The 24,191-nt window shown below is 33.8% G+C and overlaps 1 protein-coding gene, 1 long non-coding RNA gene and 1 pseudogene across 2 annotated transcripts in view; 1 reads left to right on the top strand and 2 right to left on the bottom strand.

Moving 5' to 3' along the window:
* Window positions 1–1,292: 1,292 nt before the first annotated feature.
* On the bottom strand, window positions 1,293–7,016 carry LOC126705268 (UDP-glucose 4-epimerase-like; annotated as a pseudogene).
* Window positions 7,017–11,016: 4,000 nt separating this feature from the next.
* Window positions 11,017–15,660, top strand: LOC126706777 (uncharacterized). Its single transcript, XR_007648707.1, has 3 exons — window positions 11,017–11,697; window positions 11,812–11,876; window positions 15,274–15,660. It is a non-coding gene; the product is annotated as an uncharacterized LOC126706777 (long non-coding RNA).
* Window positions 15,661–19,502: 3,842 nt separating this feature from the next.
* The window catches only part of LOC126705799 (uncharacterized), a 29,138-nt gene continuing 24,449 nt past the window's right edge, over window positions 19,503–24,191 (bottom strand). Inside the window, exon 2 of the mRNA XM_050405010.1 lies at window positions 19,503–20,611. Coding sequence (XP_050260967.1) covers window positions 20,307–20,611 — 305 coding nt within the window. The 3' untranslated portion in view covers window positions 19,503–20,306. The remainder of the gene's footprint in view (window positions 20,612–24,191) is intronic.

Here is a 24,191-nt window from a genome sequence, read left to right as displayed (position 1 = left end):
CCTATTATTATTATGGATTCAAAACTTTATAATGTCATGTGACTCAGGAATTAGGGTTGAGTATGGCAACCTCATATCTATGTGAAATTATATACATATATCACCCATAAACCTAATCATCCCCTATGGGGAGGTGACCACCAATGCTCAATTTATTCCCATCAGTTAAGTTAATACTACTCATCCACTTTACAATGCAACCCAAAAATAGAAGACCAAACATATCTGCAATGCATTAGAAGTCCAGTAGCTCTTTAAGCATGTAACAACCAGTATGCAAAAAAGTTTATACAACTTTCTTTCTATTGGAACAAAGAATACCTGTTTATAAATTGATATGGTAGAAGTGCCAAGGCATTAGCTAGCCTTCATTTGTTTCCAAAGCTACAAACCTAGAAATATTAGATGGCACAGTAAGCAAATATTCAATGAAAAAAGAAAGGTCTCTAAAAAAATATATTGAATTTCAAACTATATGTAGTTTTGGTTAACAAATTTATGTCAAAACTTAAAACTAATTTTCAGGCATCTAAACAAAGTATTTTACTTATAGGTAGCTTTACAACCATAAGGTTCCCTTTCTAACAGGCTGGACAGGCTGCATTTAATTTTTTTTTTCCCCTTCTCATGAAATCCCCGTATAACTCCATCTACAAGTGACATGTAGATTCCTGGGAATCTCCGATGCAGTCTATCTTCAATCTCAAAGTGGAAGGGAATCTAATTCAGTGACATATAGATTTCTTATATGGTTTCATTGAGTCAGATTCCTTCCACTCTGAAGTTGAAGATAAACTGAATGGGAGATTTCCAAGAATCTACATGTCACTTGTAGATGGAGTAATACAGGGACTTCATGAGAAAGGGAAAAAAAAAATTTAAATGCAGCCTATCCAGCCTGTTAGAAAGGGAACCTTATGGCTGTAAAGCTACCTACAAGTAAAGTACTTTGTTTAGATGGCTGAAAATTAGTTTTAAGTTTTAACATAAATTTGTTAACCAAAGCTACATGTAGTTTGAAATTCAATATTTTTTTTTTAGAGACCTTTCTTTTTTCATTGAATATTTGCTTACTGTGTCATCTAATATTTTCAGGTTTGTAGCTTTGGAAACAAATGAAGGCTAGCTTTGGTTGATCCACCAGTTCTCATGTTCGCATGATCTGGTGCTCCAAATCCAATGGAAAAATCTTGTTGTATGGAAAAAGAACATAAAATAATTAGAACTCACATTTAGGGAGAAGCCAACAATAGTAAAAATTTCTGTTTAACATACAGCACAAGAAAAGGGTATCACCTCTCTGAAATCGTCTTCTCCAAATCAACAGATGGTCCACCACAAATGAAGAGTATATTTTTGGTATCCATCTGCGATTCATCAATAGTTATAAAAGGCACAAGTAACAAATATAAGGAACACAATTCTAGAACTAACAAGCTGTCCAAGACATTTAACTGTTTAAATTCATATTCCCACAGCTCCCAGTAAAACTACATATATTTCAAAATATTTACAAACTATTTTCTGCAATTTCATGTGGCAAGAGCCTGGCCTAACGCCAAGTTCTGCAGGAATTGTCAATTCCCAATGCAATTGAGTGTTCCTTTTGCCTATGAGGCTATGACTCGCCAGATATAATTGCATAAAATGGAAACAAATATAGGAGAAAAATACATAGTTTTAGATCCAGCATACCTGAATGAGATCACCATGAGGACTCTTCCGAGCTCCTCTATCGGGAACACTCACTATCTGACAAAGAAAACATTTAGTCAACATATATATAGCCTAATATAATATCATACCATACATAAATCAAACAAGCAAATTCTCAAAGCTTTGGAACTGACATCTTCATTTTATTAGAAACATGTTCCTCGTGTTAAGGACATCTTCAGAGGTGAAAATGCTTGTTTTTGTTTTATATGCAAGTTACAAACAAACCCAATGAGTATTAAATACAATCAAGTTTAAGAACTCACCACTATTTTCAATAAGCTTTGATGTATTCAACCTCCGAGAAAGCCGCTAATAATCTGGAAGCGAAGACTGTGAGGCAAGAAAACAGATGCAAATGAAAATTGAATCAAAGCAACCAACACATGCATAAACAAAATCACACAACAATTAATTTATTACTAAAAAATAGAGGTAATTAAGGCAAAGGTTGGGTGGAGATAGTGTAGCGAAGAGGCAGGGAAATAACTCATTGTAAGAACTCACAAAGCCCTACACAAAACCAATCCAAAAACCAAAAAAAAAAAAAAAAAAAAAAAAAAAACCCAATTTCTGAGCTTTACCCAATTCCGTTCCATCTAAAGTTGGATTAAAAAATTTTTATATCTTCAATGAGGGACACATTTAAGTTGTCCTCAACCGGAATAGAGTATTAAATCCAATGGAAAAGCCTGCATAAAAAAATATTTCAACGTTAGTTTCAATCTTGTTGAGGATCTATAGCCTACTCCAATGTTTTGGGACTAAGGCTTTATATTAACAGTCAAAATCTGTTTTACCATTGCTAACTCATATGACCTTACATCTATTGCTCAAGATGTACCAACAAATTGAAATTGGTCCGTCTTATCACTCACAGTGTGTTTGAGGTGACATTATGTTATCAAAAAAATGATTTTATCAATCAATATTTGCAAATCATATACCTTCACATGTCTCCATTGCAATCTCAATCTCCACCTTGCTTGTGAGTTGTGAGGAAGAAAGATACCCACTGTTTTACCCATTTATCACCGTGCAGACTGTCATTTTGTTGCTGAACTAAAATGCATCATCTTTCAGGCAACCTGATATATATAGAATCTTATTATTATTATTTTTGAAGGCCCCAAATTTAAAACCATAACCTACTAGCTACTAGCGCAGATCTTTTTTATTTCAGAATTGAAATCACCCTCAGACTTGAGTTGCATTCTAAATTATTATCCCCTTACTCTTTATGACTAACACCAAAAAAGGTTATGACAAGGAAAATTTCCTGGACATCAATGATAACTATTACACAGCATTTGATAAACACAGCTTGTTAATGCCATGTGTTTGAAAAATATGGCTAGAACAAGATTTTCAAAAAAATCCCAAAATAAAAGCATGAGTGTGTTAAATAAATGCCTGATAAACAGTTAACAGGTGACAGAAAATTCATTGACATACAAATTCATATGCAAGGAAGAATGATCACCTATATCCTCTTTAGTAAAAAGCTTCCGAAGAGCAGGCTGCAGCAATGTGACCATCAGCTAAGTCCATGACATCGATGTAGTCTCGGACCTGTTTAACACAAAAACATTTGATATTTTGTAAGCGCAAAAAATTTGTCAATTTAATTGAATTTTCTGTAATGACAGAAAGTCAAATACTACTGCAGTGGTTATAAAGGATTATAAGTGGAATACAAAACTAGAAACAGTCTATATATGTCAAAAAGGTCCATGAGATGGGACTAATGGATATTACTGAAAAACCAGGGAAATTCCTATCCACTACTACTCAACAATATTTACGCAAAAAAGAACATACCGCACTACCATCCTTCGTGGGACAATCATGACCATACACGTTAAGCTCAGGCAATCTGCCAACAGCTACTTGCTGTATATATGGCATGAGATTGTTTGGGATGCCCTTTGGATCTTCACCAATTCTACCACTCTCATAAGCCCCAACAGGATTGAAGTATCTGAGACATATAATTTTCAGATCTGGCTCCGCCTTCTGAATATCTCAAGCAATTTCTTCAAGGAAAAGCTGTAACCATAGAATATATTATAAGTCAGGAAAGAAAAGAAACTGCACTCCTATGAACACAAGAAACAGCAACTGGGATTATGCAACTTCAAAGACGAATCCTATGTGTGGTATGCCCAAAATAAACATTACTAAGCACCCAGTGATGCATACCTCGGTCCGCCCATAAGGATTCATAGGTTTCAATTTGAAATCCTCAACACACGGTATTTTTTCAGGTTGACCATAAACTGTTGCAGAAGATGAGAAAACCGTCTATTTGGCCACAGGATAACATTACTTGTGTCAATAGTGGGCAGAGCATGCCAACATGTGATGTAATCAATAAAAAAATGGTTCACATTCTAAGACTAAACAATTCTCTGTTAAAGATTCAACTGGAACTTGAATGCTATAACTACTTTCGACAAACAAATAATTAGACTTTTTCATGATTCGATAGTTACATTGGTGGGTGATTTACAAGGCCCATGGCGACAAAAGAATTAGACATCGAACATAGAAACTTCACAATTTAGCAGTAAGACACCAAAAAGACCAATGTCGCTTCCACAAATATACAGCTACATATACAAAGCATAGTTTATGCAGTTATGAATTGAAAAAGAAATACTGGAATCAAAGATTTAGCAAAATCAAGTTCGAATAAAATGAACATTTAATGCTTAACTCAACAGCCAAAAATTCTTTAAGGCATAGATTATTGTTGATTCACTTCCAAACCATTTATTACAAGCGCAAGATTCAAAGACAAAATCAATTGAGTTTAAGAAATTAAATCGCGGACATACCTTTTTGCAATCATATTTTGCCATAACCTCATAAAGATTAATAGTGTGAATCAAATTGTTATTGAAAGAATGGCGAGGGTTTGCAACACTCTCCCCAACAGCTTTTAGGCCAGCTAAATGGATCAAAACATCAAATCTGTCTCAAACAATGCCAATGGCACCAACCACTTCGGAGAGCTAAGTTCTGAAAAGAATGACACAAATGGACAGAAACAAGAAATCAAAACATTACACAAGAAATTATTTTTTAGCAAGGACCAAAAAATAAAATTAATTAAAGAAGGGCAAATCTTTGACAATGAAATCATAAGGAAGAGGGAGAAAATAACTGACTATCAGTAAATCTTTCATTAAAAATAACGTAATACTATTCGGTCGAGTTGGATCTTATAACCGGATCAAACAAAACTAGACTATCAATATTTTGAAACCTGAGAAAGCTGAAGAGTGAAGAGAAATGAGTAGAGAGATGGGACTGAAATACATCTCTGTCCTACCATTTCAACTACACGTGATTTCTCTTCTTTTGAGACTTTGAAGAAGAGTCAGCCTCGGCATCAGGACTTTGCTTAAATTCTCTTTAAACCACTCTGACCACCTTTTTTCATCTCTTTCCCGTCCTATGCTTCAACCCTCCATCCTCAGTTTTTGAGTTTAAGAGACACAAGAGCCACCGTTTAAAACAAAAAGAGATACGGAAGGAAAATTGAGAGTTTGAAAAAAGTACTGGGAGTAGGCGGTATTAATGTGATTGTTTCTTTTTTCTTTTTTAATGTTTTGTCTCTACATCCTAGAGCCATATAGAGCTTACTTTTACAGGTATTGGAGTATCATGTATCATATCATTCCTATAAAACTCTTTTCGTGGTCCATAGTTGAAGAAAAAACAAGAAGTGGATCGATCGAATGGATAACATTTTCATTTTGTCATATTTTCTACAAAGTTGAACAGAGAATAACACAAGTCATTAAATGTGAACCCCTCAAAATAATAAAACTAGTCTCATTCCTGTCAACAAAAATGCATTAAAAAAAAGTACTACATACTCAAATACAAGAAAAATAAATTAAAAGGAATATTTAAACACAAAATACCATGATAATCAAAGAGCTAAATGGCATTGAAAATAATATTTTAGTTAATCTTATGTGTCAAAGATGTTAATTAGTCCTACTTAAGAATCTAAAGCTATAATGACTACAAGGTGTTTAGCTGTGACTGCAATAAATCTACTTAAAAAAATTTTTCTTTCAATCAAAGCAAATGGAAGGGCCAAGCTTTTAACACATCTTATCACATAGGTAGAATATAATAAAAGATTCAACATAAACTGAAACATTTATGTCAATCATAATCATAAGTTTCATAGAATTTTCTATATATAAAACTTGACTATTCTTAGCTAAAGCCCTTTTTGCCAACTTAAAAAAAAATACTGATATACATACATATATATATATATATTAAGATAAATAAATAAAAATGAAAAATCATTTGTCACATTTTTTTTTTTTTGAAACAAACAAATCATTTGTCACTTAGATGTTAAAATTTAAAACCCCTATGACACTATAGATAGTTGGTTGTGGCACCATTTTCCGAGTCTTTTGGGTTAATATTGTAAAATCTGAACTTAATTTGCGTTATAGGAACTATTGAAAGTTATTTGGGGTTTTGAGGAGAGAGACTGAATTTCGATATCACCATTGCTGAAATTCAGCCAAAATTATGAGAGAGAAGAAGAAAAAGGTGGAGAGAGAAAATGTTGAATTTCGGCAACGTGGATACCGAAATTCCTCTGCCCAATTCTACTGCTCGAGTCCTGTGTCCAGTGTGCCTGAGTGTGGAGTGCTCAAAAAAAAAAAAGCAATTGCGGCAATGCCATTGCCAAAATAGGGGGAAAAAATATATATATATATATATATATTTTTTTTTTTTGGTAATTGTGGCAATGACATTGCCGAAAATGGGAGGAAAAAAAAAATGTTGTTGCTAAAATCTGGAAATAAATTTTAAAAAAAGTGTTACGTTCACAATATTTTTATAATACTTTCACAACAAATCACAGGTGATTAGTTATTATTAGTTCAAATTTGATTTTAATACTGAGATTACTTTTTTAATCTAATAATAACAACCTACCAATTAAAATTTGTTGTAAAAATATTATAAAAATTGTGTGTACCTATCATTTCTTAAAAAAATAAAAATAAATAATAGAATTGTGGCAATGGGATTGCCGAAATAGGTGTAGAAAATTTTCACCTATTTCAGCAATGCAGTTGCCGAAAATGTGAGAGAAAAAAAAAAAAAAAAAAAAAAAAAAAAAAAGAATTGTGGCAATGGGATTGCCGAAATTGGTGGAAATAAAAAAATTAAAAAAAGAAAAGAGAAGAATTATGGCAATGAGATTGTCGAAATTGGTGGAATTTTCTTCCTCACATTTTTGGCAATGGCATTGCCGAAATAGGTGAAATTTTCTACACCTATTTTGGCAATACCATTACCACAATTCTATTATTTATTTATTTTAAGAAATGATAATTTTTATAATATTTTTACAACAAATTTTAAGTGGCAGATTATTATTATTAGATTAAAAAAGTAATCACAGTGTTAAAATCAAATTTGAACTAATAATAACTAATCACCTATGATTTGTTGTTAAAGTATTATAAAAATATTGTGAATATAACACTTTTTTTTTAATTTCTTCCCAGATTTCGGCAACAACATTTTTTTTCCTCCCATTTTCGGTAATAACATGGCCACAATTCCATTCAAATTTTTTTCCCCATTTTCCGCTAAAACCAAACGGGTACCTAGAGTCAGGTTACGGAATTCAATTTGTGAATTGTTGTTGCTGTTGTTGGTTTTTTTTTTTTTTTTTTTTGCGAAGATGCTTTGTTGTTAAAGTAATAGCATTAGATAGATATAAATAGCTTTGCCAAAAATAGAAAGTTATAAGACTATTTCTCACTCCTCTATGTCTCCTTATTTTTTTTTTCTTCTCTTCAGCAAAATCGCATCGGTACCATATGGCGTGCTTTCTGAGCAAATCGGTGTTGATAGAGTTAATGAGCTTTCATTTTGGACCATCCATTCTTCGTTCCTCACGTGACTCTCTTTCCAAACAGTGGCGGCGCCACGTTATGGTCAGGGTGTTCCCAGGAACACCCTGACTTGAAAAAGAAAAAAAATTTATATATAATAATTAAAATTTTTTTATTTGTTTACCCTTAAAAAAAAAAATAGGAACACCCTCAAAAAAAAAAAAAAAAGAACACCCTCAAATTATTAAAAAAAAAAAAAAAAAAAAAAATTGTAACAGAGCAAAACAACGGACGGCCAGCCCAACATCAAGCCCACGGCAAGCCCAACAGAGCCCAACAGATTACAAAGAAGCAAACCCGCCCAACAAAGCCCAACAGATTACAGAGAAGCAAACCCACGGATTAAAAAAAAAAAAAAAAAAAAAAAAAAAAACCCAATACAGAGCAGATCACTAAATCAAAAACCTCCAATCAGTAAATCGGTACATCAAAAATCACTAAAGTTAAAGCAAACCTAAAAACAGAGCAACAGAGCAAGTGAGCAACGCCTCCCCTCAGAAGTTAGATCGGTCCAGTCGCACTGTCGCAGTCCAGACTCCAGCACATCGTCGCCCGACTCGACTCGCCCCTTATCGGAGATCGGTCCAGTCGCATTCTAGAGCACATCGTCGCTCATCGGAGATCGCGTCACACATCGTCGCACATCGCTTGACGGTCACTACGCTGCCTCAGCCTCAGCCTTCACTCTTCTGACCTCCGTGCTCGGCTGCTCCGGTGCTCCCTCAAGGTATGTCTCTCACTTTTTCTCTCCGACTCTCACTCTCTCTCTCTCTCTCACTCTCTCTCTCTCTCTCTCTCTCTCTGAAATCTGAAATGAAATGAAGCTGTGTCTCAGAGTGCCTCTCTCTCTCTCTCTATTCTTTAAGAGTAACTTTAAGTCTTTATCTGAGTGATTGGCTGAAGCAGCGAAACTTTTAAGTTTATTAATATTTTGCCTATTTTTTGATTTTTTTAATTTGGTTTTATCTTATGATCCTTATCCGTTAGTTGTTGTGTGTTGGTGTTGGTGTTGGTTAGTTGGTTAAATATTGTCTTTTAATGTAATGTTACTGTGATTTGTGATTGTGAAATTTTCTGATTGGCAGCTAGCTCATTATTCTAATAATTAATAATTTAATTAATTAATATATTATGAAAGACAAACAAATTAAATTATGTTAGACTAAATAATAATTAATTAATAATTTTATAATTAATGAAACAATAATATAATAAATTATAGTTTATAAAAGACAAACAAATTAATAAAACAACTAAACAACAACAATTAATAATTTTATTAATATTTTAAACGAGCTTATAGTTTATTGTAAGCAACCTTTGTTCATTTATTTTCTTTTCATTTATTTTTTCCTTTTGAGGTTTTTGGATGTACAAAATGCAAATTTGTTTTGATTTCAAGAACATTTTTTTTTTTTAAGCACAAACTTCATACCGGCCAAATTTTGAATTTCGGCCGGTATTTACCGAAACATCCCAAAATACTTGAAATAGACTGAAATGACCCGAAATTTTTTCAAAGTAAAATAGGAATATCCTGGATAAAATTCCTGGAGTCGCCACTGTTTCCAAACGATAGATGTCAGAGCTACATTAAATCACATGTATGCCCAGTTGTTCTGCTTGTGCTGTCAAAATGCTTGAAAATTAAAGACTCTCTTGTCTAGTCTATGAAAATTGAATACGGCTCATTCGTCCATGTGATCTGAGAGTAAAAAGAACTTACATGAAAAATGAAGGAAATAAAAAAGGACGAGATATTGAAAGATAAATGAACAAATTATTTTCATGCAAACTTCAATCAGTTGTCACATCTACAAAGTAGAGAGAGTACATCATATGGGACTTCTGTTTGTTCTTTGCATGGGAACTGAACCAATTGTCACCGACAAAAATACGAGAGTGTTGCGGATTTGAACCAAATCTACTCACTATCAAGTCCCTAGAGGCAAAGATGTAATTAAATCCCCATTATGAAAAGACGCTGACACCTTCCCAAACCATTTTTCTCTCTCATCAAACCAAGAGTGAGTATTGTATGAGACCGTTTCATAATCCGTTTCATACAATACAAGAATTTTTCTCAAACTAATCTATCAAGCTCACCACTCACACGTTAGCATTCACATCACTTGTATAAAATTTTCTGTATATTTTACAATAAGAAATTTTTTTTACACAATCACTTTTTCAAAACACCCCTATCAGATTATTTATTCTACAATATATTTCAATAAAATATTTATCAATTATCTATATATTATTATTTTCTCTAATAGTTAGTGTGCTACATTGATGTGTGAGTTAATATAAAAATGTAGGATAATAATTAAATAATATAAATCATATGATAGAAAGATACAGTATATTTCACCAAAAAAGAAAAAAGATACAGTATACACTGTTACTATAACACTTCTATTTATTTATTATTATTATTATTTTTTTTAACACTTCTATTTTTCTACAATTATGCAAAAGAGATGTAATAAACTTGCATATAGGTCACATTGTCACATTACGATTCATTGATGGTACTTGCGTTGGTTGGATTAGAACAACAATTAATTAAGGAAAAAAAGAAAAAAAAAAAAAAAACTCTGGCAAGGAGTGGTACCAACCCAATGACACAATAAATTCTTTATAACACCACTAACAATGAAAAGACATCAAAACCCCTCTCAAACCATTTTCACCCCTATACATATAGGTTAGAGATGCGTAGAAAAGGAAACAAATAATAAGTGTGTATTAGGGGAGATAGAGAAGGAAAAAAAAAAAAAAAAACACACAGGTGTGTGGTCAACAATATGGATATGGAGGAACCTTTGGGATTTCATTTGGTAGCATCTCAGGCTATTAACGAAGAACATGAATGTGTAAGTGTTCTATAAGAGAGTCAATATTATACCGAACGTTATATCGATTTAACAACTGGTACGATATATTTTTAATATCGATCATTACAAATATACTGTTTCAAATTTACCACTATTATATATATATATATATATATATATATACACACAAAAATAAAAAAGATAGAAAAAAGCCCCATACTTTTTTTATTCTTGTTTTCTCTTTCCTTCTCCCACATTTATTTTATTCTTTCATTTATTTTTTTTACTGTTTTGCACGTCTGAAGTTTTTTTTTTTTTTTTTAACATTAAATATCAACTTTGCTACTACCAAAAAGAACTACATTCATTTCTACCGTCTAATGCTCCCCATCTTCCAAAAAGAACTACATCCAGGTGTCTAATGCTCCACATCTTCCAAAAATTGGCAGGCACGTCAGAGGCTTTTTTATTACATTAAATATCAACTTTGCTAGTACCAAAAAGAATTACATCCATTACCTACCGTCTAATGCTCCACAATTTCCAGAAAGAACTACATTCATAGGCGTCTAATGCTCCACATCTTCCAAAAATTGGCAGGCACGCCTGAAGCAGTAAAGCTAGTTGCCTGCCAATCTATCAGAATCCATAGCTCTCTTTTATTACAGTGCCTACCTATCTTTCCTATTTTCAAGTTTCAGCACATCATAGCTTCACACGCTATTTCTTTATAACCACACATTACCTCTTCCTCTTTTAAATTTATTTTGTCTTCACTCTTTCAATTTTTATTTCATTTCTTCCCCCATTAGTTACAGATCTCTCTCTCTCTCTCTCTCTCTCTCTCACAGAGTATCACACGACTCACACCAGTCTAACTCTTTTAACATCATTCCATTCTATTTTTTTCTTCACTTCAAACCGATTTCTAGTGCATGAATCAGTATCACCGACGCCTCTCCTCACCACCAATCGGTATTTTGTCGTCACCGGTGTGATAAAGAGGAGGCAAAGAGAGACAGAAGTTTAGTGTGGCGTGAGAAAAGGTACCGGTCCGGTATCCACTAACCGGCCGAAACAGCCGGATTTCGCCGGTATAACCGGTACGGCCGGTATTTTTTTGGATACGAAATAAGGGGTTCTTTGTACCGGTGTACTGGTCGGTACGGTATATACCGGTCGGTACGGTACGAATTTACTTCCTTGTTCTTCTATTTCTAAGTTATTTTTTATATTAATTTTTTTTTCTTCCTATTGCTAAATTTTTTTTTTCTGCTTTCCGTTTTTTCACGAATTTTTAGCCAGTGTGAATCAAGATGGAAGATTACATAAAATCAACTGCTTGGCTTTAGTTTTCAAGAGTGCTGTAAGAATTCTGATTTATAACCTTCTTCCTCTCCTACTACTACACTAATATTTTTATTTCAACTCTATTTAGTCTCTAGTTTCACATATCTTTCCCGTCCATTGTTAATATCCCTGTGCAATATGTCTTGTATTGTCTTATTTGGAATCTTGTGCCATATTTCTTGTATTATCTTATCTCTATTTGCTCTATACAATATGCCTTGTATTGTCTTATGCCAAGATTACTGACTATTGTTTATTGCGTCTTAGCTTTTAGTTGAACTAGTTGCATGCCAGCGTGGTAATTTTTTTTAAGATGATTTCATTAAATATTTTATTAATATTATAATTTTAGTTATTAACTATTGATTTGTAAACTGTAGATTTGTAATTAGTCTAATGCTTAAAAAAAAATAGTATTAAATGCTAATTGACTTACACCTCATTCACTTAATTATTAGCAATTTTGTTTTTCTCTCTTTATTTTTTATTTAAAACATTATACATATATTCCTTTTTTTACCAACGACTTTCAAAAATCCAACGCAAAAAAATAAAATATAGATAATAGTTATCGCACTCTATTTTTGTCTAAAAATTTTTTTCCAGTATTTGATTTTGACTCAATCCGACTAGGTAGTTGATCTAACGTCCCAATCCATTCATAAAGTCTTTATTATAAAATTTTTAACTTATTTTTAACGTGTGTTTGTATATTTAAGTTATATTAAACTTTGTATATTATAGATTAAAAGACTAATAGTATTTTATTAAAAAAATATATTAATGCATTGTCATCAACTTAACAAATAATTTCAAATATAAATGTTCAACGTCAAATCTAACATTCAATTTTTTTTTTTTGAGGGAAATACAAAGTACCTTGGTCTCGTATTGTCTCTCTGAAGATTAAATTATATCTCAGATAAAAAAATTACAAGCTTGGTTAGTCATTAAACAACACTTTGCCATTTATTTATTTTTAAGGAGTCACAATTGATAAGACTATAAGAGTATGACCGGCTTAAAAGAAGGAAAAAAAAAAAAAAGTAGTACGAACTCAACCAAAAAGGTATTACAAATGTATTTGTAAAGTAATTGGCAATAAAAGGAATATATGTAAAAGGTTTTAAATAATAAATAATGAGAGAGAAACAAAATTGCTTTTAATTAAGTGAACGATGTGTAAGTCAATTAGCATTTAATGCTATTTTTTTTAACCATTAAATTAATTACAAATCTATGATCTACAAATGGTGTTAAGTTACACTAGTATAACTTAAACCCATCTCTATTTATTTCGTTTGAAGAAATGACAGCATTAGGAAGTACAAAACATCTATTTACTCTAATTGCTTCTGTATATAAACGCCCCAAAATATGATAAGAATATTGATTAAACATATTCAAATACAAAATCTGTTCAACGAAAAACTCCTCTCCTCTCCTCTTTGCTGTTAAAATGCGGAGTTCACAAGTCCCATTAGCTAAATCTGAAAGAATATTGCAAAAGTTGAATAACAAATAAGAAACACTAGAACAAGAATGCATGGCATAAATGAGGAAAATCTCTAATATGCTCTTAGGAAGAAAAAGAAGAAGAAAAGAAAGCATGAGATGAGCCACAAGTGAGAACCTAGATGGTATTATAACCCAAACTCAGACAATATGATCCCGTTTGGATAGGCTGTTTTAAAAGCCTTAACGTGCGATTTTATTAAAAACGCAAATACGTGTGCGTTTGGCACTGTGATTTTACTAGAAATTGCATTCTTTCAAACGCAAAATATCACGTTTTGAAATTGAAGTTCCAGCCAACTTTTTGAGAACGGCACTTAAAACGCAGATCTTGTAATACATTTTAAGGCTTGAATACCTGATATACCCTCACACATTTGCTAAATGACAAAATCACCAGCCAACAAATAACCTCACCTCCCTGACTTTCCAGCGACTACACTGTGCTCAAGGTTGAAGCGGATGTTGGAACGGCAGTGGAGAATGTTGACACAACAAAAAAGAGCTCAATCGTTGCAATATTGAAAATGAAAATAAGAAATCACCACTCGTAGGAACAACAAGTCCACTAGCTCCTTTTTCCATGTTTGCAATAAAAAGCTGTCCATGTGAACTGTGGAGGAAATATCTAGTTTCCCTCTCTCTGCTATCTCTTTTTCACTTTCATTATTTGTGGTTGATATATATATATATATATATCTATATGTATATTTATATTTTGTATAGGTTTGTGGTTGATATTAGCTTTGGGGAAAGAGAAAGTAATTGGGATTATTTTAATTTAGTTTTTGCTTTTGATAATAATACTTTTTTTTATTTAAAGAAAAGATTAGAGGGAAAGTGAATATTATTATTATTATTTTCATTAGCTACTTCAAATATGATAGGATAATATCGGCAGAATAAAGTCTTTTCCAGTTCTTTTTGGTAATTTGCACCAAAAAAAAAAAAAATTTAGACTAATACTATACACAAATTTTACCAAACGTTTTAATATAATTTTTAAAATTGTGTTTTCTAAACGCTATTTTTAAAAACGCTTATTTTCGAACAGCTTATCCAAACAGGCCTATATCACTTGACCTTGCCTCAAAGATAGAATATGGGAAGGAAAGGGTTAGAGACATGTATTGTTATCCTTATTAGTTCGAAGCATAAATAAAACCATGCATGTTTTAGTGAGGTCAAGGAAACTCAGCAAAGCATAAAGTTGGAGAAGGAGATTCGCATGAGTATCTGGTGGAGGATGGGGAAATCAGGTCAGGTGGTGTGGCTGCGAGGAAGGGATGCAAGAGCTGAGTGGCCTTCTCAAATTACTGAAAGAGAAGAAATAGAAATTTTGTACAGGATTAATCAAATTTAAAATACAGATACAGAGAGAGAGAGAGAGAGCGTATGTGAGAATGTTAAACATAGACATAACAAAATTAGAGCCTTTTAGAATCTCAACCAAAATCCTCAACATGGTTCATATTTTTGGATATGAACTTTTCTTTTTCTGTGAACAACTGTACATGCAAAATGATCCTGGGCACAAGTTTGATTGTTATTCCCTTGCCCTGTTGTCTTATGAATCATAACTATCTAAGCGTAGCTTTCCATCTGCTTTGTCTGTTCATTTGCTATTTCTGTTCTGTGTACATTGGACTCTAAATCTGGTAACCCAAGTTCAAATCTTGGTGGGACGGTACCATACATTTTGTATTTGTACAGTAGCTTCAATGCAGTCACAGCTAGACACCTTGTAGTCATTGTAGTTTCAGATTCTTACAGTACGACTACTTAACATCATTGACACATTGGATTAACTAAAATGTTATTTTTGATGCCATTATCTCTTTGATTATCATGGTATTTTGTGTTTAAATGTTCATTTTTTAATGTTTTTTTGTTGACAGGGATGAGATTAGTGTTCTTTTTGCAATGGTTGCAATTTCCAGCTTGGTTAGACAGACGCCACACTTTTGCTGCTTGTGGTTTGTGCAATTATCTAATCTCTAATTAACAGAGAAATATGTTTTTAAGTAATTATATAGTCCCTACATAGACTTCTTGGTTTGTTTGGATTGTTTATTTAGAATCATTGCGGATATGGTTGTGTAATTCTATAGTTCTAAATAAACAATCCAAACAAACCAAGAAGTCTATGTAGGGACTATATAATTACACAACCATATCCATAATGATTATGATTGACATGAATGTTTCGGTTTATGTTGACTGGTTTATTGTATTCTAATTTCTTCCTTCATGAAAATATTTTTATGTTAATAGCTGTTGATTTTGATGTTCTTGCTCATGATGTAGCCAATTCCTTAAGTCTGTAAGTTTTACCGTGAAATAATTTATGGAAAACTGCCTTATATAGAAGACAAGTTCATATAAAAATAATGATTCAAGGTCTCATATGCAAGTTCAGGACTAAAGTTCATGTGAAATATGTTGCCATTTATAAGACCACTCACATTCAAGCACAACAACGACAACAAGACATTATTGTGTCTCCTTGTAGAAAGATACAGATTTAGACACATAATGATGTACATGGAAGAGTATATGCATACAAAAGAAAAATGTAAGTGCATAAGTAGTGAAAACTGAATACGAGGTAGTCAAACATGGAAATTAACATATAACTAGTTATGAGATTTTGTTTGGCAGACCTCATCATGCCAGATTTCAAAAGCTTCATCATCATTTTCATAAACACTAATCCATAGTCTGTTGGCTGGCAATCCAAATCTATAAGCAAATTAGCATGTAATTAGTAAGTTTCTTGCCTAGCAAAACAAAATACAAGGACAAAATATACTAAATATTCTTCTTTTTTTATCAAAAAAATAATAAGTAAATGACCATAGACTCCCTCTCTTTCTCTAGCAAGCATGTACACGCATGCAAGTAGCCTGGATAATGTTTTTGTTGCCTTCAGCCTAACAACTAGAACTTTTGCTTCAAGCAAGAGCACAATGTATAAATATAAAATTAATGGCCCAATTACAGCACAAAACTCCATGCTTACTCTATGGTTGAGAGCTCCAATTCGATCTAGGCTCTCTTCTTTCTCTCTCTATTTCTCTCTTTGTGTGTCTTACCCGAAAATGGTTTGAAGTGAAAATAGATATGTAAAACCATTTCCGGGTTAAAGTCTCATTTTACACAGTCAACTAAAAATATTTTCCGGTAAATTATTTTTCATACGCAACTAAACACTCACATTTACAAAAAAACATTTTCAAAAATGATTTGAAACCAAAACATACCTAGCCTTAATGCATAAGCTATCATGTTTAATATATGCACGGAGATTAAAAATAGAAAAAATAAAAAAATAAAAAAAAGCTATCATGTCCAATCTGAAAACCTTCTGCATGCATGGTGAAAGAAAATCTGACTGTCTGAGAGTCTCAGCAAAAAAGATAGTCTAGAGTCAAATTGCGGAATTCAAATTTCCATTTGTTAAACCATTTTGATTGGTGGATTTCAAAAGCTTTTTGGTTATGGAGAGAGTCTGAAGATCGGTTCTTGTTCTCCATACAAATTAAAGTTTTTTTTTTGAAAACTCTGTAGCACAGTACACTTTGTGTAAAGAGGAAACTGATCTGAGTGGTGGATTTCAATTGTCATTCAAATTCGTTTTTTAGTAGGGCTTCCACATATACATTTGTGTGAGGAGAAGAATCAATTTGTGAGTTGTACAGTAGTTAGTCAACACAATTAAATCCGATTGTAAAAGAGAGAATCAATTGCGAATCAAAATAACACTACTATGATTGCTTTATTGTTGTTAAAGTAATAGCATCAGATAGATATAAATGAGTCTTTTGGGTTAAAATTGTAAATTTTAAAGTTAATTTGCGTTATAGTTACTGTTCGAAGTTAATTGGGAATCTGAGGAGAGAGACTGAATTTCGGCAATGGCGTTGCCGAAATTCAGCCAAAAAAGATGGAGAGAGAATAAGGCTACCGAAATTCAACCAGAAAGCAGGAGAGAGGAGAGAGAATAACAAAAAAAAGTAGGAGAGAGAATAACCAAAAAAATTTTTTTTTTCCCCCACAATTTCGGTAATGGCATTGCCGAAATTGTGGGGGAAAAATTTTTTTAGGAAAAAAATTTTTTTTTTCCCCACAATTTCGGTAATGAAATTGTGGGGGAAAAATTTTTTTAGGAAAAAAATTTTTTTTTTCCCCACAATTTCGGTAATGCCATTGCGGTAATGCCATTGCCGAAATTGTTGGGGAAATTTTTTTTTATTTCCCCACAATTTCGGTAATGCCATTACCGAAATTGTGGGGAAAAAAAAAAAATTTTTCCTAAAAAAATTTTTCCCCCACAATTTCGGCAATGGCAAATTGTGGGGAAAAAAAAAAAAATTTTTTTCCTAAAAAAATTTTTCCCCCACAATTTCATTACCGAAATTGTGGGGAAAAAAAAAATTTTTTTCCTAAAAAAATTTTTCCCCCACAATTTCGGCAATGGCAAATTGTGGGGAAAAAAAAAAAAATTTTTTCCTAAAAAAATTTTTCCCCCACAATTTCGGCAATGCCATTACCGAAATTGTGGGGGAAAAAAAAAATTTTTTGGTTATTCTCTCTCCTCTCTCCTGCTTTTTGGTTATTCTCTCTCCTCTCTCCTACTTTTTTGTTATTCTCTCTCCTCTCTCCTGCTTTCTGGTTGAATTTCGGTAGCCTTATTCTCTCTCCATCTTTTTTGGCTGAATTTCGGCAACGTCATTGCCGAAATTCAGTCTCTCTCCTCAGATTCCCAATTAACTTCGAACAGTAGCTATAACGCAAATTAACTTTAAAATTTACAATTTTAACCCAAAAGACTCGATATAAATAGCTTTGCCAAAAAATGGAAAGTTATAAGACTATTTCTCACTCCTCTGTCTCCTCTTTTTTTTTCTTCTCACTTGCAAAATCGTACCACCATATGGCGTGCTTTCTGAGCAATTCGGCGTTGATGGAGGCAATGAGCTTGGTAAAATGAGCTTTCATTTTGGACCATTCGTTCCTCTCTTCCCAAACGACAGATGTCAAACCTACATTAAATGGGGAACATTTTAGATGAAGTGAGCCAGCCTATACGAGAAAAAGCACACCTAAACCTCAGTTTTATATAGGGGAGGGAAATGGTGCCAACTGTCTATAGTGTCATAGGGGTTTTAAATTTTAACGTCTAAGTGACAAATGATTTTTCATTTTTTCTTTTAATCTTAATATATATATATATATATATATATATAGGCTATGGCCCCCTTCTTTTTCTTTCTTTTTTTTTGTGTGGAAATAAACTACCTATTATCTTTTTATCACACGTTTGCTATGGGCTTTAATAGGACTGTTATTTGGTATGTTATTTTGATATAGTATCGTGTATCATATCATTCCTATAAAACTCTTTTTCATGGTCCACAGTTGAAGAAAAAACAAGAAGTGGATCGCTCGAATGGATAACATTTTCATTTTGTCATATTTTCTATAAAGTTGAGCAGAGAATAACACAAGTCATTAAAAATTTAAGACTTGGGTCCATTTGATGCATTTACTTTTTTTTTTTTTTTTTGGAGAGAATTTAGTGCACTTACTTAAGAATTGAAAAAAAAAAAAAGAAATGGAAAAAGATAGGTTTGGATTAGCTCTTAAAAGATAGGTTTGTATCTCTTCTTAATCCAATCTTATTATTAAAAAATATATATTGTTCTAAATTTTATTAAAGTTGAACAATTTAATTTGCTCTCTTTTTCTTTGTCCATGTGCGTAAGTTTGAATTAGCTCTAAAAATGTGAACCTCTCAAAATAATAAAACTAGTCTCATTCCTGTCAACAAAAATGCATTAAAAAAAAAGTACTACATAATCAAATACAAGAAAAATAAATTAAAAGGAATATTTAAACACAAAATACCATGATAATCAAAGAGCTAAATGGCATTGAAAATAATATTTTAGTTAATCTAATGTGTCAAAGATGTTAATTAGTCATACTTAAGAATCTAAAGCTGTAATGACTACAATGTGTTTAGCTGTGACTGCATTAAAACTACTAATTTTTTTTTTTCTTTCAATCAAAAGCAAATGGAAGGGCCAAGCTTTTAACACATCTTTTTCACATAGGTAGAATATAATAGAAGATTCAACATAAACTGAAACATTCATGTCAATCATAAGTTTCAACTGAGTCTAGAATATGGATATCCATAAAGATTCTAAATAAGCCTAGAAGTTTGTCAGGGACTTTAGAATTATACAAAACCACTTCCATAATGATTCTAAATAAACCAAGAAGTCTATGTAAAGGGGACTATATAATTACATATAACCATACCATAATGATTCTAAGTAAAACAAAAAATTTAAGTTATTCACCAGAGATCTGTGCACCAGCAAAATTTTGGGGGAGTATGAATTTCTTGATGCTTCATTTCGTCCTGGTTTCCTCCATTTGTGTGATAAAACTTCTGCCTTATCTTGCGATTTGACAACCCAACATCGGAGGACCCTTTTGTGAGTGTAGAATTTCTTTATTGTATCATACTTGATCCTTCTCCGGATGAAGATTCCTCGCAGTGGAATGTCTCTATTTTGTCTGTTCAAAAATACTTATTGGATAAATAGTATAGAGAGAAGCAGTAAACTCACAAAATCAGGCAATCCAACAAATTTAGATACTTATCCAATAAGTATTTTTGAACAGACAAAATAGAGACATTCCACTGCGAGGAATCTTCATCCGGAGGAAGATCAAGTATGATACAATAAAGAAATTCTACACTCACAAAAGGGTCCTCCGGTGTTGGGTAGCCAGATCGCAAGATAAGTCAGAATTTTTTTTCACACAAATGGAGGAAACCAGGACGAAATGAAGCATCAAGAAATTCATACTCCCCCAAAATTTTGCTGGTGCAGAGACATTCTTGAAGCCACACTTAGAAACGTAGCCCATGGATCCAAACATCCTTTGTCTCGATACCCATGGAGTAACCCACATCCTCATCCTCTGAATAATCTTCGGGGATGTCTAAGACATCCTTTTGGCGGGTTTTTATTTCACCACCTACAGCGTAGAGATGGTTCCCCAACACTGCGAAGTATTTGGATGGCCATGGAACTGGTTTGCCCTTCTTCTTCTTCTTCTTCTTCTTCCACTTCAAGGACAAAGGACTGAGCTCCTTGGGGCTGAACTGTTCTTTCTTCTTCTTTAGTTTGAAGAGAGGAGAAGAAAAATAGGAAGGTAACCTTAATCCTGATGAGAGAGGGGTTTCGGTTGGTTGAGAAAGAGAAGGCAAGGTTATAGAGGGAGAGTCTGAGTCTGAGTCTGTGTCTGTGTCTGTGTCTGTGTGTGAAGAAAGGGTTTAGCTTTAGAAAACAAAAACAGAGACCTACCGTTAGTGTTTTTATTTATGGGTAAATTCCACAATCCTACCTGAGGATTGTGATAATACCAGTTAGGTCCAGAACATTTTAAAACCCAACCAATTTGGTCCTAAAAAGACAACTTTGCCCCTAAACATACAAACTCTCTATTCTCTCTCGTCTCTCTCACTCTCAAACCTCTCTCTGACCGAAAATACCCAACCCAAATCTCTGAATCCAAAAGAACAATACCAAAATCCCACTGAAGATCCCCTGAAAATGCTACAAAAAAGCACATAAAAATCACTCTTTCAAAACCCATTAATCCGCTTGTAAACCCCATTGAGATCTCCAGAAAAACCCAACAAAAATTCCCTAAAACCAGAAAAAATCCCAACCAAACACAACATAGAAAATCAATACAAAACCACCCAAGACCCCATTGTAAACATCAAAAAACAAAAAAAAAAAAAAAAAAAAAAAACACCACACCACGAGATTGGGTCATCATCCCCTGAAGAACACTGCCCAAATTTGAAATCTAAAGCCCATGTCGAGATCCATGACGCCGCTGCAAAGACAATGGAGAGATCTAGATTGAAGCACCATCACCACCACCACCACATGGGTTCTGATAAGAGAGAGAGGGGCGAGAGTCTGTTGATGGCATCAAACTTGATGGGAATCGAGAAGACCCTTGCATGGTGGTGCTGCTGACACCGATGACCGAGCTTATGGGTTTCGCCGGTGACCAGATTGAAGCACCATCACCACCGCGTGGGTTTCGATCTGAGAGGGACGAGAGTCCGTTAAATAGCACTGATGGCGTCAAACAACTCAAACCTGCGGTGGGAATCGGGAAGTCCTTTGTTGGGTGGTGTTTCCGGTGACCAAAACTCATGGGTTTCACCGGTTAGAGAGAGAGTTCTAAGAAAGAGAACTCAGAGAAGAGAGTTGACAGAGAGGGAGAGTAACGAGACAGGAGAGAGAAAGAAGAGATAATAAAAATTAGGGACAAAATGGTCTTTTAAGATGAAATTGGTAGGTTTTAAATTGTGATGGACCTAGTTGGACATTATGACAAACCTTAGAGCACCCACAGTAGATGTGGGATATGTGCCAAATGCTAAATATTTGGTACATATCCCACACCAAACCCATTTTAAGCCCAATTATCAGATGTGGGATATGTCATTTTTTTTGCAACATTGAACAGTACCGTGACAAATTTGCCACGGTACGGAACAAATGTTGTATAATATTTATTGATTGTTTATTTCTCTCTCTCTCATCTCTCCGTCGGTCTCAGCTCTCTCAAACCAAATCCTCTCCTCTCTCTCTCACCCCAATCCTCACTGCTCTTTCACACCCACGCCGACGCCCACGCCGACGATCACTTCCACGCCAACGCCGACGCTGATCTCTCTCTAACAATGGTTTTTCTGTTTTTTTTTTTTTTTTTTTTGGCTGTGGTTTGATGGGTTCGGTTCCGATGGAGGTGGGTGGGTTCGGATGGGCTAGGCTATGGGTCGGCGATGTCGGTGTGGGTCTGTTGTGTGGGTCGGCGATGACGGTGACGGCGATGAAGATAGTGGGTTTGGAGTCTGGGTTATGAAGGTTTTGGGTTTAGAAGTGGGTGTGGGTGAGGGTGTGGAGGCGGTGGGTTTGTTGGGGTTTATGTTTGAGGTGGTGGTGGTGGTGGTGGTGGGGCTTCCGATTTGGTGTTGGTGGGCTATGGGTTGTGGGTCAAGGTTTTGGGTCGGCGGCATTGTGGGTCGAGGTTGGTTGCGGCAGCGCTGTGGTTTTGTTCTGGTGGTTACTTGAATTGTTTGTTAATGGGTTGGTTAGGGTCTGATGGGTTGGGTGGTTACTTGAGTTTGTTTGTTTGATGGGTTTGGGTTTAGAAGTGGTTGTGGGTGAGGGTGTGGAGGCGGTGGGTTTGTCGGGGTTTGTTTGTTGCGGCAGCGCTCGATCCACTTTCAGTAAAACCCAACAAAAACCCACACTTGCTACTTGCTAGTTCGGAATCGGAGACTTGGGAAAGGGAGGCCATTTTGCAAGAAGCAAGAACAATGGCGCTTCTTCAACATCTGGGGCGTTCAAAGAGCATGGCGAAGAGGTCGAAGAAGTACTTAGAGGAAGCACTGGATTTGTTTGGGTTGGGATTTGTCGGGGTTTGTTTGTTGCGGCAGCGCTGGATTTGTTTGGGTTGGGATTTGGCTGGAATTTGTTTGGGTTGGGATTTGGCTGGGGTTTGCTTTGAGTTGTGTTTTTGGTTGCGGAGGATGTGAGGGTTGTGTGGTGGTGGCTGTTGGTTGTTGGCAGAGAGCCGTTGGTTATGTTTATAGGTAGTAAATATTATTTTAATAGGTAGTAAATATTATTTTAATGTATAAAATTGAATTATAGAACATCTGATAAATGAGATGTTGTAAAATAATGTGGTAAAATAATAAAGTAAGCATTTGATGTGGTAAAATGACATAATATTTAGAACATCTGCTACGGATGCTCTTAGGGTAGGTTAGTGGAATTTACCCTTTATTTATTTATATAGTCGGAGACCTTCCCTACCGCCTACTAAACTAAATTAGGCTTTTAAAGTGGGCTTCAACCTTTTAAAGTCGGCAGATGCCTTGGGCTGGAGTTTACATGCCGTTCAGCCTCTTTTTTTTTTCTTTTTTTTAATTTTTTTTAATTTTACGTTCAGCCTTTTCAAGTATCTAAGTTTAATAAATAATGCTACCAATGCAACTTTTTATAAGTATTTGGGAAATTATTTACGTATTTATATCACAGTTAACTATAATGAAATTTATTATCAAATTTATTATAAGTATATATGAAAAGCAAAATTTATTGTGAAATTTATTATAAGTATCAATTGTGTCTATTATTCACGTCATTTTTATTCTGTCATGTGACATTATTTTATTGGACAAACTAGACACGTATAACATTATTTTATGACACTTAATGGAAAAATATATATGAAGAGGCTACTAATGTAAACAATATACATACATCTTCAAGAGGTAAAATTAAAATTTTAAAACTCTAGGAAAAATAAAGATCACATCAATAAAATCTTTAAATTTCAAGTTTTTATTAAGTGTGAATTTTGACAAATACACATTCGCACTACATTTTCTTTTTATAACCTCTATACTTGTAACATTTCAAGATGATATGAGGCCAATAAGTATCATGACAATAAAATCTTATTTCTTGCAACAATGACCAATTCCTTTTGAGTCCGCAATTTCTATTTGTATATGTGATGGCACAAGCTTGAGTCATTGCATTTTTTTTTTTTTTTTTTTTTTTGTCCTGTGAGAGGCCCCACCCACAGTCCACCAACATTTTGTTGGGACAAACCCGCGTAAATTGGTGGGGTTGTGTTGGTGCCCCACTATATTTCCCCATAGATTTAAGGTGGAGTTGACATTTATTTTATT

The sequence above is a fragment of the Quercus robur genome, chromosome 11 (genome assembly GCF_932294415.1).
Source record: "Quercus robur chromosome 11, dhQueRobu3.1, whole genome shotgun sequence".
Classification (NCBI taxonomy): Eukaryota; Viridiplantae; Streptophyta; class Magnoliopsida; order Fagales; family Fagaceae; genus Quercus; species Quercus robur.
Note: the sequence above shows the minus strand (reverse complement) of the source record. Positions and strands in the feature narration are given on the sequence as shown.